Source organism: Lepisosteus platostomus, chromosome 7 (genome assembly GCF_059453375.1).
Source record: "Lepisosteus platostomus isolate fLepPlt1 chromosome 7, fLepPlt1.hap1, whole genome shotgun sequence".
NCBI classification, from domain to species: Eukaryota; Metazoa; Chordata; class Actinopteri; order Semionotiformes; family Lepisosteidae; genus Lepisosteus; species Lepisosteus platostomus.
In genome coordinates, this window is record NC_142617.1 from 9,527,780 (window position 1) to 9,548,006 (window position 20,227).

Here is a 20,227-nt window from a genome sequence, read left to right on the forward strand (position 1 = left end):
CGAGGACAGCAAGTTAAGCGGGGGAGAGTGTAACCCATACGGCCTCCATTGCTGGCGAGAGCTGAGCTGGCTTACCAGAGCGGTGACGTCACCGCCCTCCCCTGTGGATAGCAGGGGCCACAGCCGCTGTGCTGAAGGGAGATCTCTCTTTAGCTCAAGAGGCTGGGTTGAGTGACGCCGGAGGCCCAGGTTCGAGTGCCCAACGGTGGGGGGGCCGACCTGATGCGGCAGCGGCGAGGGCGCCCGCGTGAACTCCGTAGCGTTACAATATCATTGGAGCTAAAATACGGCAGAAATGTCCAAACCCCGTTTTGCGACGATGCTGGCGGCACAACCTGTGTAAACATCAAAATCCATTCTCTACCGCCCACCCCTAGCTGTACGTTTAAAATGAGGTCAAAAACATATCCATGAAGCTAATGAAGAGGATGCAAAATGTTATGCTGGTGATTATATCTGTCAAAGCTGCAAAGATGTATTTTGTATAAGCGAACACATCATCAATTCTTTGGAATTCCACACATTTGAGAAATTACCTGCAGCAATTTCCATCCTCTTACTTCTTCAGAAATGCTGTTTCAAAGGTGTTCATTCTTTAGAAGCAGGTACAGTATATGCTCATAAAATTGTCTAGAGCTTTCGAATAACTTACCCTAAAAATTATTATTACCCTTATGAAGAAACTTTACTGCCAGCACTACTCTGATGCTCATGCAGAATTCTGTTTAAATAGTAATATTCAAAAAGTGCCTTCTGTTAGCATCATAAAGTAGGGAGAATGGGGTAGGTTCAATTTACAGTGTATACGTTCTCTCAGAACAGTTAATTGGTGTGCGAGCTATAGGAACCAGTATAATACAAAGGACATCTGTTTTCTTAATCCTGCTTTATTAAATTTTTTTCAGTAACTTCACAGTGAAGATATAGTAATATCTTTATTCGTTGTGGTCAGTCTGAATCATTGACTGGCTTAGAAGTGGTAGGCTTACTTAGTCTTTCCAAATGCAACTTGTGCAGCTAGACACTGTTTCTTTGTTCAAATTTCAAACTGATTAGAGTCCACAGTACACAGATTAAATTAATGAATTGTTGGCAAAAAGAAAAGGCAGTGACATTTGTTGTGCTTTGCACACTTTTAATTAAATTGTCATCTAAAACTGTCTCCATGCTAAAACTGTGAAATCGGTTTCTTGGGAGAATCACCTTCTACATTGATGAGCTGTCAGTGATATGGTGGAGCGGAGATCTTTATTAATTGTATTGCTAGACGCCATGTTATGTGTGCGTGCTTTGTTTTTTTTTCAAATCATCACTCGTTATGAGTAGTTACATAATAGCTTACTGGTGTATAATAATTTCTTCTTTTCTAGTTGGAAAAACTTCATTGATCACCCGATTCATGTATGACAGTTTTGATAACACCTACCAGGTAAGTGTATGCCCTATTGTTCCTTTGGGTGTGTCTCTTTAATCTTGTTTCCCATTTTAATCATACTTATATTAGTTTTGTTAGGAGAGCAATGAAGTACAAATAAACCTTCAGAGGAACCGATCATTTCTGTAGCTAATTCACCAGTAGTTTTTTATGTAGGCTTATAGTTAATAAAATTTATTGTGCTTTGTGTCCATTGTTGTTTTTACATTGTTTCAGCACTGATTTTGATAAGGAGGCCAAGGAGGCTCAGTCCTGCTGTCACTGTCTAGGACTGTCTGGGAATTGATGGCTGTTGCAATTGATGAATTTATTGAAAGAAGTCTTTTTCCCATCCAGAGTTGTTCATGTCATAAAGCATGTTCAACATACGATGTGTACATTTGAATCATGTTTGCACAGGTCTTTGCCTTCAAGTCCTAGGCCCTTTCACATTTATGCTCCAGGTTGATCCTGGACTGCTGCCACACAGCTGCCTTTTGTCAAGTTCAAACATTTCCAAGATGAAAAGGCAGCCCTCACCCAACCTACATTTTAGGTCACACCTTAAGACCCAAGTTGGGTAATTGCAGGATCAGGACCAACGTAACAACCTATGATTGCACAGCTGGTCACAGTCATTTATGTGTCATATTATCAGTGAGAACATGTGGGGAACAAAACCCTGCACAAAAAAAGAAACTCGACACTATTGTACTTTCAGGGTAAACTTCCTTTTCATCAAGTCCTTTTTAATAATAACACAGCAGCCATTTAGTTTTTATTAGTAACAGTAATTGGTTAGAATTGTGCGTATCTGCGGCAGACAAATTACCGTATTGATCATCCCAAAAAAATCCCTAGTTATGCATTCACATTTTCAGAAAAATGAAGTATTCGTATTTTAGATGATGATGAAATTATCTGAGCTTTTTGATTGATCATTCATGGCTGACTGTGGTAGACTCAAGTGATTGCTGACAACCTGACTGCTGAGCGCTACATTGATCAATTCCTCGCAACGAACTTACTGCCTTTTCTGGCGGGCTCATCCAGACCTGATCATTTTCCAGCAGCACAATGTATGTTCTCGTGCTGTTTATGAAACAGGGACTTTCTTATGAGATGATAATGTGACTGTCACTTTTATGAGATTATGCCCTACTCACCGGAGCTGAACACCAGGGAACATTTCTGGAATGATGTGTGGCATCTAGGTCTTGTGGACGGTGCTTGTCCAGGCTATGTGAGAGGAATGGGACAGAATCAACCCCAGACAATATTGCGCAAAGCATGAATGAGATGAAGGGTTTTTAGGGCATCAGGCAGTGGCCACAGTTGCAACTAGACTGTCTTTTACCATATAACCCTTTCGATGACAGATATTGAAATTGACCATATCTTCTCCTTTCAATTTGGGTGCACCTGAAGCAAAAAGTGTCATTTTTATGATAATTGTCTGAATCAGTTGCTTTTATAAGTGCATGTTTCCTTTGATGCTCAGTGTACACTGAGTCTTTTAAACAAAATCCTGTCTGGATTATTTTGTCTTTTTCATCATCAGTGTTGTTTTTCAGGGTTTTGGTATTCAGGGGCAGGAACTGTGTTGCGCCGCTATGCACTTCTCAATTACCTTTTCCTCTTTTTCCCTCCTCAGGCAACAATAGGAATAGATTTTTTGTCAAAAACAATGTACCTTGAAGACAGAACAGTAAGTGGCATTGAATGTTTTGTTTTGTTTTCAGAAATGATGCAGACATTTGATTTCTCAAGATGGTGCTGCCATGATTTGCTTATATATTGAATATTACTTGAAATAGGAGGTAGGAGTACATTCAAAAAATAAAAGAAAAGAATGTACACTTTTGCCACTAAAGGTAACGCAAAACAGTGCTCTATAATGTGTGGGATATTTATCAATAGATGAAGCTGAAATAGTAGCACTGGAGAAAGTCTTGTGTTCCTTTGTAATTTAAATGCAAGACAAGTGCTCATATACACAGATCCCGTTGCATTGTCTGCTCTCACAGTTTTAATTCAGCATTTGCTATCAGGGTGTTTTGAGCCTGCCGTTTTGGCAGGGAAAGAACAAGCCCCGAGACTTGCCTGCACCTCATTTCCATATATTAGGCTGTTCATGTCATTAATTTTGATTGCTGCTGCTTCAGGGAATGATGTGTCCTTAAGCAAACTCCACATTTTTTTATGTGTTAGTGAAGGGTTTTCTTCAACCCTTTACTGCTCCCTTTTACCCCCATCCCCAAGTTTTGTATTATTTGTCTGTTCCAATCAGACTATTGGATGAAAAGGAATTTCTGAAAAGGTCTTCCTTCGTTACAAGACGCCCGTCTTTCTCATTTGCGTTATTCCGAACCCCTGCATGCCTTTTGCTTTTCATTTGGTCTTTTACCATGTTCTTTTAAGCATTTTTTATTTCTTTGGTTTCGATTTTTTTTTTTTTCCTTTGTTCGTTCTGTATAATTTTTCCCCATCCCACAGATCAGGTTGCAGCTCTGGGACACTGCGGGCCAGGAGCGCTTCCGCAGCCTCATTCCCAGTTACATCCGCGATTCCGCTGCAGCTGTTGTAGTTTACGATATCACAAGTAGGTATCTCATTCCGGGGGTTCCCGTTTCTTATCGCTGCCTCTTTTTTTTTTTTTTTTTTTGCTGTTGTCTACCTGATGTGCCAGGTGCGGCTGCAGTTGTGGGACACAGCAGGGCAGGAACGATTCAGGAGCTTGATTCCTAGCTACATTCGTGACTCCACTGTGGCAGTTGTTGTCTATGATATAACAAGTGAGTGGGGTCCTTTTGATGTTCTGACAAATTTGGCTTCAGATCGGCATGGATTCATTTCTCTCTCCCCATCATTACTTCTTCCTCAAGGCCCACCGTAGTAAGGCTGTTCTTCGGTTTGTGCCCCTTTCTGGTTAAAGGGGTCAATTTCAAACCGTTTTTGACATGAAAATTGTTTTCTGAGATTTGGATTTTTATTATTAGTGGAGAAGAATACCATTTGTTTTAGTTATGTAAAGTAATAGTGATATCACTTAACCAAGCCCACACCCCTTTGCTTACTAGTCAGTTTGAATACTAAATCTACATTATAATGTAATTGTTATGAGTAGAACAACTTGAATAATTTAATTTTCCCTTTAACATTTATTCATAAACACAAGATTACCCTAGTGATTGAATGTAGGCATACCTACAGAATGGAATTTTTCCTTTTTTTTTAAATAACAATGTTCAGTGAAGGTAACGACTATGTATTAAACACTTAGGAGATTTTAAATATTTCGGTGTTACACAGTGGGGGGGCTGGAAGTGCTTGCAGGTGTGTTCTGTTGGTAACTTCTTTAGCAGTACACCAGAGCTGAAGTGAGAGACAGAAAAAAATACCCTCCTTCCCCCTCCAAAATTAGTGGTATGAATATCATAGACCTAAATTATGGTTGCATATATATGTTAGGATTGTGATTTACAAGACTAGTAAATTGACCATAATAAGAGTAACATTCTGCAAAAGCAGTGTTGTTTTGGGTGACATTTTTTATAGGCTAAATTTAAAAATGAGCTTATTATCGGTATCTTATGGTATAAATCCAGATGCCTATATGATTTGCTGTACAGCCCACACAGGGCGGTGTAAATCCATTTGCTTGTTTTGTAATATCTTTATACACAACTTGAAGTTAAGTGTCCTTTGTCAGGGGATGGTGAACCCACCTTTATTATTCGGAGTAATAGATTGCTTTGTCAGGCTTCCCTTTTTACATATCTATTTTGTTATTCTTTATCGTCTGTCTTTAGGGACATTTCTGTAGGGGACTGAAAGTGATCTTGCAAGAATACAAAGAGAATCAATCTAGAGACCCTTGAATAAAATAAGGCTCTGTTTTTGCTTTGAGGGGAAAAAAACCTTTTCCATACTTTCAGGCAGTTCATTTTGACTGACATGAATAGTAAATATAAATGCTGCCAAGTCAGTCCTGTCCAGTGACTCACTGAGAATGCTGTAATGTCGAGGAAATTACAGAGCATGGAGAAAGGTGTTGTCAATCCATAAAGCTTTTATCCTTGAATTTAAAATCAATGTGTGGCCACTGGACCTATCTTCCAAATAAAGTGCACTCAAATCATCAAACGTAGTTTGCATGAGTAAGCCTGAGTGCATTGTTTTTGAAAGGTCTGTCATATGAACAGTGCCGCACAGAACTGCAGTCGGATGTTTACTTAAGATGTTCTAACTGGGGTGGTTATGTACAGCGTAAGGTTTCTTCTCCTTAATTATTTATTCTCGGAACACTAATTAGAAAATTGATTCTCCACTGCTTAAAAGCTAATATGTTCATGTTAGCAGTGCCTTTATTGGGTTTAAACTATGTGCAGTCTCTGTAGACTAATGTTTAAAAGCATTAGCTAGTCAAACTGGAGGATGACTGCTTAAGGCAAGAGCAGCATGTTGAAGTTTAGGAAGAAATAAACAATACAGCTTCATTACAACCTATTTTTTATAACATTTTTTCAGTCGGGATTTTACATTGAGCCTGTAAATAAAATTCTATCATTTAATTTTATGTAAGGAATGAAGAAAATACTTTCTTCACACAGCTAACTTGAAAGAACAGAGCTTTTATAGCAAGTTCTGCTTTGATCATTGAATTTCCCCCTTAATACCTTTAGACATAAAACAAGCATTTGTTTACTAAAACAAAATACAGATGCATTTTGTAGTGTGTAAAAAATATTTTTAGACTATAATTGTCAATTGTAATTATAGGGCAGGTTGAATTGTTTATTATTATAGATTATTATAGGTAATTTACTGTTGCTCTTTATTCATTGTTTTCCCTTTTTTTACTTTAATGACTATCTCCTATTTTGGTATGGTGATGCAGATGCAGGATACATCTGAATATAAGCAGGTTATCTTGGAAATGCAGAATTGCTTCCTAGCACATGTGCCACCTCAACAAAGCCTGCACCAAGAATGTCAAGTGGCGTTAGTGCAGCTTTATTCCTGTAATTGCCGTTCAACTCTCAAGTGAATTTATCGTTCTGTACCCTATTTATGTGCATATAAAAAACATCAGCATCCAGAGCTCATAAAGATTTCCAAAGTTCCTTATTAAGCCCTGAGGGAATGTCTCCGGTGCTTGTATGTCGTGATTCTTATCAGTACTGAAGGGTTTAAAAACAGAACACTTTGTATGGTTCACTTGTCTAGTATACAGACAGCTTGAAACAAAACCGTGAAATTGGTCCAGTGCATCAGAAAATTAGAAAAATGTCAATAAAAACCTATTCAGAAGGCTTTTGTAGATGAATACCTATTAATGCATGATTGGTTAATGGCTCCTCTTTTTTTTCCCTATAAGAATTTTTTAGGTTGGTATATTTCTGTTCTGTTTTACTCATTGTAAGGAACTCAAACCATTTTCTCTTCATTGTAAAATTGAGTCTTCCACACTCTGCAAGAATGTTGTTTGAAGATTTAAGGTTATTTTAATTTCCATGCACTTTTTATTTCTATAAAATCTGCATGCATGATATCCATGCACAATTAATTCCACTTCCACTGATGAAGTGTTTTTTAAATAACTTGCCAGTGTAACATGTATGTTCCTGAGACATGGACACATTCATAGTTTTAAATGAATGTGTCCAAAGTCCTTTTAAATAATGCTGATGGTCTGTTGTATTAACGTTGCTGGGAATGGAAGATCTGTTTCCTTACAAAACTTTTGATTTTCTTTTGTCTTTCTTTACATGTATATTGACAAAACCTATATAGTTTTAAATGATTGCATGCCAACTCTTCTTAAATAATGTTGATGGTCTGTTGTGTTTTATTAATGTTGCTGGAAATGGAAGATATGTTTCATTACAAAACTTAAATTTTCTTTTCTCTTTCTTGTGAATTTCATCTGACCTCTGGTATTCTTGGTTCATCTGTTCAAGGAATGCACAGCTCAAGTTCATAGAACCTTCCTGTTATTTTACCTACCCTGTGTTCTGCAAAGCTATTAACTTATTTTCCAAAGTTTTTAATTGCTGATCATTTAAAGATAATCTTGATGCATTGTTTGCAGGGTTATTTTCACCAGAAACCTGAGTTGTACATGAGTGACTTGAATAATGGTTACTATGTAAAGGTCAATGAGAGGATTCTGTCAATATAGTGATTCAGAGTATTGTCCTGTTGATATCACAGTAATCACTTTGTTCACGGTCTCCATCAAAAAGAGTGATTCACTTCGTTATTTCCTATCAGATGTAAATTCTTTCCAACAAACCACAAAATGGATTGATGATGTCAGAACGGAGAGAGGAAGTGATGTCATCATTATGCTGGTTGGAAATAAGACAGATCTTGCCGATAAAAGGTATGGCCATGGACCTGTGTTGATCTAGTCCATACTCTGTTAAAAGCACCCTGGGTCCCATCATTTATTTGTGCCAGTTCCTCTGTTTAAACCAAACCCTGACTGACCGTCTTTCAGTCTAGAGGCTTCAGCAACTGTGCTATGTGACTGTTGTATGTGTATTAAATATTATGATTCTTGGAAAACAGTACACATTTACAAAGTGTCAGTTATCTTTTATTGAATAGTATTCTCTAGTTTGTAGTTTTCTTATTTTAAGTTATCCACGAAGGTTGTGGCCTTTTTTGTCAATTTAATTTATATGTAAAAATGCAGCAAATCCTAAATAATTATACATAGAAGTCTCTGTGATTTAATTCCTACTTAAAAGATAATCATTAAATTAGCAATACAAGGTTACACTTAAACAGGCTTGTTCATGAAGACAGCACATAATTGGATACCTCTGTGTTACTCATTTCAGTAATTTACATTTATCATTTTATTGTACCAATACCTCTTATTGTATCAATACCTCTCATAACCTTTGTTTGCGGAAGCGTGGTTTACAGTACACTTGCAGTCCTTACAGTTGCGGATACCTTTTTGTTAGCATTTCATTAATATTAATGCTTTTTATGTATGAACATCTTTTGGGCATCATACAGTTTTTCATTTATCGGTGCCAACATTTTTTTGTAGTCTAAAATATTTAAATTCAAAAGATTCTTGTTTCAATGCATTTGCATATATATCGCACCTTTTGACATTCTATTTGCTACAGGCAAGTATCTATCGAAGAGGGCGAGAGGAAAGCCAAAGAGCTGAATGTAATGTTTATTGAAACTAGTGCTAAAGCAGGATACAATGTTAAACAGGTGAGTTTGTGCACTAATTGGACACTGTGAATTATGTTTGCTGCTGTTGTACATTTCTAAAGAGGAAATTTCAACAATTAAAATTGTATAGAATAGTGGGATCATTTCTCGTTTTGTAGTGCAGAATTGTATAGCTGCATATCCATGCTTCCATCTTTCATAGCTCATGAAAGTGCAGTCGTGATGGTTCCACATCCTATTCTTTTAGGTACGTGTAACATAAGCGGTAGTTGTTATTCATGGGGAAAAATGTTTAATTACGCACAAACCTGTCCATAGCCTATTAAATAAGCGGGAAATAAAATGATGCAAAATAAAATTAATTGTTTTAGACAGATTGAATAAAAAATGAATTTGGTGAAAAATCTTCGAAAGTTCATCGTATTTTGAAGTTCATTAGTTGTTAGAGTATTGTAATGCTGATGAAAACCTCCTAGAAGTCTGTATTCCCAGGCTCGTCCTCTACACTGTGCTTTAGATTTGGCTACAGCAGCAAGCAGATGACGCAGTGTGTATTTTCCTTTACTTTTTTTGTTTATGTTTTTTGTTTTTGTTTTGTTGTTTTTGTCCCTGTGTCTTGCCTCCCGTACAGGCAAATAACCACTGAGGAGGGAGAGCAGAGAGCCAAAGAGCTGAATGTTCTCTTTATTGAAACAAGTGCAAAGACAGGCTACAATGTCAAGCAGGTAGAGCATGCTGTTTTAGTGTGGGACAGAGAATCACAGTTTGACAATTCTGTATTAGGGCCATGTACTCTTTACCAATTTTCATCAGTACTTCTAAGAAAAGTGTTATAGCCAAGAACTATTCTTGATTTCTTTTAACCTTTTCACTATTTCTGTCCATACTTTAAATCTGCATGACTAAACTATCATTTCCTCACTGGTCACACCATTTATGGTTGATATATTGGGTTTTATTGGATTATGGAAAGGTCAGTGTCTGTGCTCTTATTCATATAAAGTAAAACAGTCATGTAAATGGACACTGAGCCTTGTATGTTTCCATAATTCATTTCTGTGTAAAGTAGAAGGAGGTAGAATCAGACAAAAGTATATCAACGTCATAGTGTTAATTTAGAGAAAAAGCATGGGATCTCTGAGTGTCTCATCAGGTAAATGCTTCCACTTAGAGTCCTGAATGATACCTATAGCCTTCAGGTCATCAGCCTCTCAATATATATATATATTAAATATATATTTTATATATAGGTACCTTTAAAAAAACTCAAAAGCTCTGTTCTGAACCAAAGTAAAAATCATGCTTCAGGACCCGAAGATAATGCATAATACATAGCTAGGAATGACAACTGAAAAATTTGTCAACTGCTACACAGGTTTTTGTGTCACATGACCTACAGTGTCATTTGTATCTAGAATCTGTGACAGGATCTGAATCCAGTAACTTAACCATAATGCACCTATTTCCAGAAGTTTCTGCATAACTTCAAATGTGTCCATATGGTTCTGAAGTTAACATTTTTTTTGCTTTTTTGTTTCTGATCGCTTTTATAGAGTACTGCTTTTCTGTTTTAAAGCAGTTCTTTGTTACAGGAACTTAATGCCATTTTTAAAAAGAATACTTCCTGAATTATCAGAGCTCAGGAAAAAGATGCAAGCCTTTAATCCATGTTTTTACTGACCATATGACCACATTTGATTACATAACTTTGTATTGAAAAACATGTCTTCAATCACAGCTTCTCTTATGCATATTGTAGGCATACGTACTGGCACTTCCAGTGTTTGTTGTGGTATTTTTTATCATTGAAGATTTAAAGTGTTACTGTAAATGGAAACATTCTTAAAATGTACCGTAATGTATGATTTTTTTTTTTACAATTTGGGTCTGGATTTGGGGAAAAAAAGCTGTCATAACATTTCTGGGTTTGGGTAAGACTCTCTCATAAGATGGTGCTAAATAAGAGTGTCAAAATCTGATTACCAAAGTCTCCAAACACCCAATAAATTTAAGAACCTTGGAAAAACAATCTTGATATCAATGTATTTTTTCACTTTGGTTTAAGGGTCTGTTTTAAGATTTGATTCTGCCTTAAGGAAGGATTTGCACTGCTTGGTAGAACTGGTCTGTTTTTTCTCTGAATCTCTGAGTGAAGCTTTGACTGTTGAATCTGACTGGGTGTTGCAAGAAAGACTGAATGGCTGTGAAACAAGGAATCTTATTTTTGGTTCTAATTGTTCTTTATGATACTTAATTAGTTCACTGTTTTTTCTTGATTTTGATCACTTATGTCTTCTGAGACTTACAGGTTTAGTATCTTAAAACTTGCTTATAGTTTTTGACGAGTTTATAAATTAAAGCAATGAATGCAATGAACAGAGTAATGTTTTAAAATAAGAATATGGCAATAACTAGCTGTTTATTTTAGCTTCTGTGCACAATTATTATTTATCCTTCAACCTAACATTGCCCATTTGACTTTTTTAAACGTGATTAGCAGTTCATGTATCGGCAAAGCCTTACAGTTGCCAGTGCCAATTAGCCAATCTGAATCAGACATCCGAAATGTTCCTGCCTGAGGCTATTTCATTTCTTTGTGGCGGTTGTCTACCAGATAACCCTAGAGCTCTGTTCTTTCCCCACAGCTATTCCGACGTGTAGCTGCTGCCTTACCTGGAATGGAAAGCACACAGGACAAGAGCAGGGAAGACAGTATCCTTTTTAACAGCTTCTGTGTTCATGGTTTAAAAGCAGCTAGACTGAATTTGATTTTTCTTCTGTGCTCCAGTCCACATGCAGTTACTGGCATGGTTTTGGGTAGTGGAGCTAAACACGAGCCTTGTGGATCAATATTTTATGATAATTACATTGAAGACGTACTTGAAAAGAAGGACATGATGATAAATGTGAAATTCCGAGTAAGCAGCTTTGCTCATTGCCACTGCAAAGCAAAAAAGATGCATATTGTGCTTACTTGCCTCTGACGCATGCACTGTGGAGTGCCCACAGCTAGTATCAGATGGAGGAGTGCTGCATCACTGCCAACACTTCAAATTCCCAGACACCTGGCAAGTCACAGTGGTGACTCTAGCCATCCAAACCTGACAGCGTTTAGCCAATTGTACGCAGTTTTTTGGGGCATCCTGTTCACACTGAATTAATGGGGTAGCCCTGAGCATGGAGATCAACCTGCACTTCAAAAGAGCATCTTTATGGCTGAACCATCAGGAGCCTTTATGCAATTTTCTTTCTAAATTAACCTTCGGTGTTTTTCCTAAGGTTCTGGAAATCTTTGATGTACTAAAATACCTCTGAGTATATTCACACCCAAAGAAGGCCCACAGCCGAAACATTGTTTTCTTTCTTCTCTTTTCAGCATGGAATAAACCTATGACTTGTACCTCTGAGTATTCCTTACCTCCCCAAGCTAAAAGCTGGGGAAGTGAGGAATTTAGTAGGAAGGACTTTTTGTTGGTACCCGGGTTTTCTTGCCCTAGTTTAGCAAAGAGCTAATTATCCCCAACTCTTTTCCCAGGACACTTAAAGCAAGGTTATTTTTTGCAAATGTACTTCACCTGGAATGTTCATTTGTTTAATCATTAACAATAAATAAATCAGTTAAAAATTTTCAGATTTTTGGAAATAGCCTTAAACTCGGACTTGTATTGCAACAACGTGTAGACTTAAGCATTTTGTAAATTAACTTTTTTTACAGTAAATAGTAAAGGTGTTGATTGTTTTTGGTCTTTGTATAATACAGTATCTTCCTTAACAGTGTTTCCAGTGATCGACATAAAGCTTGAAAAACCACCAGAACAGCCAGTCAGTGAGGGGGGGTGCTCATGTTAATACCTTGTATCTCATTCTTGCTCTTTCTCTCTGTCTCTGTCATTAAATGCCACTGCTTATCTCATTCCCATCAGCTGCAGTGTGAATATCAGCTTGTATTTTTCCCCATCAGAAAAACATCAAAACACTACATATAAAAAAAAAAGGAAAGGAATTTTTTTTTTTTACCATTGTTGACTGTCTCATAAAAAAAGACCTGTTAGCTTCTCAAGCACAAACAATGGACTGGAATGATGAGTTTTGTGATCTTTAAAGGCTAACAAAATTGTTGTACTGTTCCAACAGATGTCAGAGTTTCATTTTATTGTTTGTGAAATAATGCACATCAAGGAGTGCAGTTGTTTTAGGCTTGGCGTGAAAAGCTGTAGTACACACACTGGTCTTTATATCACCTTGATGAGATTAAAATAATAAACATACTGAGTTCAGTACATGGAAAGCAAACATAATGGACATTAATATGTTGAAATAGCAAAGTATAACATTGTAATCTGGTTTTTAAAGGGAGTATAGAGACATCATCATGGAGCAATAATTGCCTCTCTTGGTGATAGAATGCAAAGTTTATTAGGAGGCATGTATCCTTTCATCTTTAAGACAATTTTTAAATAATAAATGAAATGGGGGATGGTACTGGAGATCCCTTAAATTGAGAACAAAAGAATTATGTTGGGAAAGGATATGAAACAATGATGGAACTATTACGGAGCATGACTCTTAAATAAAATGTTTTAACACTTTGATCAAATGACCTGGTTTTCTGATTGGGATCTTTTGAAGGAAAGGATATCTTCAGTTTGCCTGCCGTTTTCACCTAATACTTATGTTATAAATTTTATTTTTTTTATTTTTTTAAAACTTGGAATCCACAGAATTTGATTGAAAATAAACTTGTATAAATGTGGGGAGTATCTCATTTAACGCGAGAGCAGGTTTTGTAAGGGAAGTATCGCATTTGAGACCTGACAAAATATGCAGATTTGCCTTTTTTGAAGCATTAATACTTTAGGGCTTCCACTGGTTTGGTTTTGCTAGGTTTGTAAAGTTTGATTTAACCTTCTTGAATATGACACTTTAGCTCAGATGTTTGTTGATATTTAACTTGTTCATTTAATTAACCAATTTCTGTCATATTTATTTTTACCGGATTGTTTTTTTTATTATTGTAATTATTTTAAAACAAAAGTCATTTAGTTTTTTTAAGTTAGTGTCTTACATTATTTTTGATCCCTTTTCCAAGAACATACTTTAAATCTTTATATTCCTGTTACTTACTGCAGATTCTACCCAGTATGTGGTACAGTGCAATGGTCTGGAAAAGTTCTAGTTTTATTTTAGTTACCTCTAATTCCTTTTCTTTTTTTAATAAAAGAAAAGATATCACCGCTACTGTGCACAGAAGCTCATATTTGCACTGCTAAAATTAGTTGTGGCACACAGTCTCTGTCATCCATAAAGGAACTGTATTTAGTGACTGTGCAAAATAGCTTTTTGGTAAAGATTAAAGTACTGGTAAAAAATGTGCCTGGTTGATCGGTTTCATCGCTGTCGTGATTTCCTGTTGCTATACAATTGGATGTATCCTTGTTAATAATTAAAAAATGTCGTCCACAAACATCAAATGCTTGTAGGAGCCTTGCTTACTACACACAAGGTTCTATTATCCTTGATCTTTAACAGAAACACAGCTGCGTATCCTGCTTGACAAGTCTTGTTATGTACTGTTGATTCCTGGCTTTCTACTGGCTTAAGAGCTCTTAACAATCTCCTGCTTCTTCAATATGGTTTTAATATACATAGTCTGGCAGCTTGGGTTTCTTATACAAAATAGTGTAAACTTTTGCTACTTTTTTGTACATTTAAAAAAATCACCTGATAGAAAAAAAAATACAAGTGTCTAAAGCCTTTGTGTGCCACAAGGAAACACGATATACAGTAAATATTAAACAAAAAGTTCAATTGGGCCATTGATTTTAAAGGCTGTAGATTGTAATGTCCACAACTTAGTTTTGAAGCATGACTTTTTAATGCATATCCTTGAACACAGGAAAAAAAAGAAAGCTTGTTAAAAATATTTCTATCTGAACAATAACTTCTCTCTTTTCTTTCTTAGTGGAATTGGAATGTGTGACACTTCTAAATTCTAAGCTGATATAGGCTATTGTAATTTTGAAGTAGATATAGGGTTTCTAAACACATCACAGTCTACTTTGGCTTGACTGTTGTGCCAGTGCAACTCTTTGTTCATTACTGATTTTCTGTATGCTTTGTCAATGGGTGTGGGCCAGTGCAGGGCAGGGAGAGTTGTGATTTAGGAAGAGCTCTGGAGAGACGCAGGAGTGCTGATCAGACGCAATGCAAAGAAACTGGAAACTAGTTCTGTCATTGAAACATCACCAGTACCTCAGCCTCTGTTTGACAATGTTAATACCCAAAGCCTGAACAGAAAATTAAATAAAACATCTGCCTATTCAATTACCTTACTTGTGTCCTGAACTTTGTCATCAGTTTGTGTTTGTTTTATCTGGAAAAGGGGTGCAAAATATTTATGCATTTTAATGGCTGATGTTACACACCTAAGCAAATCACCTCTGAGTGAAAGCCTTGAATGCAGTGAGGAGAACCATGGCAAAGAATTTTAAAATGAAGCCTTTAAAGTAATGCCTGTTTATAAATCAAGAATCTTTAATCATTGTTTAAATGCAATTTTTAAAAATCTGTTAAATCTTTCAAATCTGTTGATAGTGTATTGAAGTGTGCGGGTGAATAAAAGTGTAAACGGTTTCCTTGGTTCTTGTGAGGTCCATCAATCCCATGAGATAAGTTGTTTTTTTTTGGATATCCATGGGCGTAAATAGTACTGGTTTAATGTTAACATTTTGAAAATGGCCTCATGAATAGATTTTTTCACAAGCCTGTAGATTAAATGCAAATGGTTACAAAGTCAGCACTGTTTTTAATTTTAATCTTACAATCAGGGATGAGTAATCATTTTTAATTTCCTCTGTTGCATGGTTTCCTTTCCACCTCAATGTAACTTAATTACATAAAGATTTGGAGAAGCTGTTAATCTACCTGTAGTTACAACTAAAGCCTATAGAAATATGACCCTTGAGGAATGGAATTACTCATTTTAAGAAGTAGGGTGAATAAGGTAAAGTCATATTACACATGCAATTATTATAATTTCCATATATCATTACTGGTGCAGGAACATGTTTGCAGAGATAAAATACTGGGAAATTGATCCTTTTAAGTCCAACACCCTTTCCAAAGATACAGCATACAGTTCATTAGTAACAGGATAGTATGTATGGTTCGTTATGCTCTTCCATCTTTCTGTCTCCATTGTCATCACTAATTTGGAAGTAGAATCCTTACTCAGAACCTTACTGGATCTTTAAACGTCATCAAGAATTTCCTGAGATTTTTTTTCTCTCCAACCCACACAAGATCCGTCTGTTCAGCCTGCTGAATCGTGAAGCCCACGCTGCATGTTAGTACAGGCTTTTATTTATTACTGTAGCTGAAACAAAGATGTGGGTCTTTAATTTGAAAAAGGAATGAGTAAGCATCTGTACTAGTCAGAAAAATGGAAGCATTTTGCTAACAAAGAATCATTGTTTTTGTTCCCTGCTGAAACATCTCACTTCTTTCATTGAAAAAAAAGATCTGAAAAGGTTAATAGCATGCCTGTTAACAGCTTCTAATTTTATGAAGATTAATAAAATGCTTGTTGTGAAATGAATTTCTCCTTGAAGTGTTTCGTTGGCTGCTTGTCTGTCTATACATGTGGGTTTCCTGTCTTCTAAGTGTCCCATTTGTAGTGTGTGTAGTAACAATCTCTTTCCAAAAGGAGAAAAGTTTCTAAAGGCTAAATGAATAAATATTTTTCACTCAGAAAAGTTGTCAACTTTTCAAATTGAGGAACTTGTTCTTATTTACCGTGTTATCAGTAATCACATTATGATTTAAAAATCTCTTTATGCCTAAACCCAGTACTGAGAAAGCTTCACCAAGTTTGTTCGACATTTATTAGTAAATATTTCATATTTTGTAATGTATTTTAGGTTGTAAATAAAGAAATATTGTACATGGAGTTGTTTTAAGCTGAACAGATAAGAGGTCTGGAAAGAAGGATGAATAGTGAATGTATTCAGATACTGTGTTTAAGTAGAAAGTGTTGAATTTATTTCCCCCATGCATACTTGAATTGTCTTTGTCACTGTCTTATTAACTTTTAATTTTATATGTTCTGAGTCATGAGCTACAATTGATTAAAGAGCAGTCTAGACTGAAGAATGTTCCTCAGTTTGCATTTTAAAAGGGCTGACAGAGGATTCAGATCACTGAATCCCTCTAGACATGCTAGGATAGTGTCTATTATATCATTGGCCTGGGTAGGAGGATGAAAAAAAAATCTCTCAAATCATAATCCAGACATTCATTCAGACAATGATATCTTGCTTCTTCATCTGAATCATTAGTAATGTCTTCAAGTCGTTTGGTACGGATGTTAAGAACTGTAGCTAATTTAAAGTAATGAGACACTGTCCCTGTGTTAGCAGGTTGTCTAAATTAATACACCATCTTGTAAAAATCCTTGTTGTCAGTCGACAGAATGGTAGGGCCCAGTTTAAATACAAGATGAACTTCTAGAGCTACGGCTGCATTATTCTGAGGACCTTTAAATGACCAGCTGACCAGGGGAAACTTCCTTTGCCTGCTGGCTCTTTACTACAAAGTGCAGTGGTTTAGTGTTAATGGCTGACAGAACATTATGAATGAGATAAGGCTTCTGTCTGTTGTTATAGGCGGTAGCTGAGATTTCTGACAGTCCTTAAAATTGTGGTACAGTGAAATAAGCCTTAGGCTATGGTGTTATTATTGGTTGCTAGATCTTAATAATAATTGCTTACACTTATATAGTGCTTTTCTGGACACTCCACTCAAAGCGCTTTACAGGTAATGGGGATCCCCTCCACCACCGCCAGTGTGCAGCCCCACCTGGATGATGCGACAGCAGCCATAGTGCACCAGTACACTCACCACACACCAGCTATCAGTGGGAAGGAGAACAGAGTGATGAAGCCAGTTCATAGATGGGGCTTATTAGGAGGCCATGACTGGTAAAGGCCAGGGGGAAGTTTGGCCTGGATGCTGGGGTAACATCTCTGTAAAGTCAACATTTGTTTTTTAAAACACTAAAATTGCCTGAACTATAAATCTGGCAACACAGTGATAAACACCCTGCAAAATGTTTTAACTCGCTACTCTCAAGCCAGCTTTAGTAACATCCTATCTTCTGAAGTCGAAAGTAGCGGATGTATGGTTCAAAGAAATGTTTCTGAAGTTTTATATTTTCACCCCTCTGCCGAGCGTCTTTAAAAGTGGCCAAAAATAGAAAGGTGGAACAGACACGAACAGCCTGCCTGACGAATTTTGAGAGGCAATTAGTGGAGGGAGCTCAGCAGAGTTCAGACAATGACAGCAGTGGGGAGGCTGGGGAGGGGTGAGGCAGTGAAAATCGCAGGCTGGGCTGGGGTGGGCTGAGCGGAGCTGGGCTGGGCTGGGCTGAGCTGAGATGGGCTGGACAGCACAGCCTGGGAGCTGCGAAGCGTGTGTGTCTGCGTGGCGGCGTGGGTGTGTGTGCAGTCGTGCAGCACGGGATGCCAGGGCTGCTCTGGCTGGCTCAGTCAGAGGGAAAGGGGGGGTGGAGGGGAACTGGACTGCTCTGAAAGGAGAAGAGCTGCGCTGTCTGACTGGCGGGTGCTGTTCTTACACAGCTGCTCGTCAGCTCATCCATGCTGCCAGGTGTTGGAGCACATTGAGTCAGGTTCATCTTTCCTGCTAGTCAGTTTGATCAATAACTTTTCACTAACCTATAATACATGAATCTCCCCACTGATAGCTGGTGTGTGGGGAGCGTACTGGTGCACTATGGCTGCTGTCACACTGGTGGTGGTGGTGGAGGGGAGTCCCCATTTCCTGTAAAGATTTCCTGTCCAGAAAAGCGCTATATATGTGTAAGGAATTATTCATCATTATTATGAACACATTGGAAATGAATTCCTTTTAGCTGTGTCGGTGTGTGCGTTACAGCCACTCCAGTTGGACAAGATGTAAGAATTCCTTAAGAACTTTCGTTCAAATCTGCAGACCTGTCCTCGATCTTAACCAACCTTTTACTGTCAGACGTATTTCACAGATCATTCAATGTTCATTTCTGAGTTCTCCACAAGAACCATGCAGTATTTAGAAAGGCTGGAGTTACAGAGTATGACTATAAAGCACTAATTACAGTACTTACGAGTTGGCTGCTTGAGATGCAATCAGCAATTGCATATTAATATATAATTGTGCACCTTCATTGCTGTCGTATTTGAAGTGGTAATGATATTTAATTGTCAGCTACTAAAATACTGTATTATATTTCCGTACAAGGCCAGTGCCAGGACTTTATTTGATTGCTGAATTAGTCACCATGGGCTGGCAGTGCAGCAAGTAAACGTCTTTAAATTGCTTAGAATTCTGTATGGCAATTATAGGAAAAATGCATCCAGGAGAATTTCTATTTTTCCTTTTCTTTCGATTATGAAAAATTCACTTGGGGGTCACAGCAACCTGCATCTTATCCCAAACGCATAGGGTACAAGGCAGGACCATACCCTGGACGGTACACTAGTCCATCACAGGGCACCAACAGTCACAAAGCACACTAAATTAGAAACACTAATTAACATTGCAAATGTGTCTCTGGGAGGTCTGTGTAAACAGGACTGAGCACAAAGCCACATGAACACGGGGAGAACATGCAGATACTGAACAAGCCAGAATTGATCCCGGAGCCTAAGAGCTGTGACATAATTAAAAAGGAATTAAAATTGTTTAATTAGGCAAAAACGTGATAGACAGTAGGACAGTGGATTGAAACTGGATAGATGAGTGAATGTCGATGTGAATATGCTCCTTTTCTACCTTTGTATTGGTAGCGTTACATTAATTGTTCTATAGTTGTTATCTCCCTCTAGTGGCTAATAAACGTCATGTCATGTAGTACAACTGACGTTTTTGGAGAACGGTTTTTCTAAATATAGTCTATGAACTTGGGCTAAACACTTGAAAATCGGCTACCAGATAGATGAGCTTAATGCCACTATGTTCAGTTAGCCTGAGGGCTAAACTGTCTGCAGTCATATTGCAGTTACACAGTTTAATGTGATTTTGCCATCTTAAAACTTGGTGGTTGATTTTTATTTTCCATTTCTGAGACTCACGTTTATCACAAATTGTAACAACTCGAATTAATCTGTAACCATCCAATAGTTTGTGGTTTATTTCTTATCGAACTGCGTGAAAATACGATTTTGTTATTCCTCCTAGTTTTGCAAGAGTGTAATTTGTATAACTCAGACTTAATTTGTAAGTCTGAGAACAAAATGTCATCTGGTGCTGTCTTGAATAAGGTACTCAGAAGCCTCATCTTTCATGTGCATTTAGAGTAATTCATGACAGAGTTTTAAAGGATAAAGCATTTTAGAGTAAACTCCTGTAAGTGAAGAATCCAAGTGGTTCAAATCTGGTAGAAAATGCACATTGAATGCAATATCTTTCCTTGTCAGTGAGTCATTACAATTGAGGTGCAGCTGTGAGTGATCCTGCTGGGCTTGAGACCCTGCTCTGCCCTAACAGTCCGCTGTCCCTCTGCAGGCGGAGCCTCTGGGATTCACCACCAGATGAAGGGACAGCAAACAAAGA

General features: G+C 37.3%; 1 protein-coding gene across 4 annotated transcripts in view; it reads left to right on the plus strand.

Annotated features, from left to right (window-relative positions):
* Nucleotides 1-14,948, plus strand: part of rab6a (RAB6A, member RAS oncogene family) — a 38,785-nt gene extending 23,837 nt beyond the window's left edge. Inside the window, exons 2-8 of one of the 4 annotated variants that reach the window (XM_088639111.1) lie at nucleotides 1,371-1,429; nucleotides 3,069-3,122; nucleotides 4,104-4,209; nucleotides 7,691-7,802; nucleotides 9,252-9,345; nucleotides 11,266-11,332; nucleotides 12,405-14,948. In XM_088639111.1, coding sequence (XP_088495237.1) covers nucleotides 1,371-1,429; nucleotides 3,069-3,122; nucleotides 4,104-4,209; nucleotides 7,691-7,802; nucleotides 9,252-9,345; nucleotides 11,266-11,332; nucleotides 12,405-12,469 — 557 coding nt within the window. In that variant the 3' untranslated portion in view covers nucleotides 12,470-14,948. Of the gene's footprint in view, nucleotides 1-1,370; nucleotides 1,430-3,068; nucleotides 3,123-3,910; nucleotides 4,017-4,103; nucleotides 4,210-7,690; nucleotides 7,803-8,565; nucleotides 8,660-9,251; nucleotides 9,346-11,265; nucleotides 11,333-12,404 lie in introns of all 4 variants that reach the window. The other 3 variants (XM_088639110.1, XM_088639109.1, XM_088639108.1) reach the window with 3 other exon arrangements.
* Nucleotides 14,949-20,227: the final 5,279 nt, after the last annotated feature.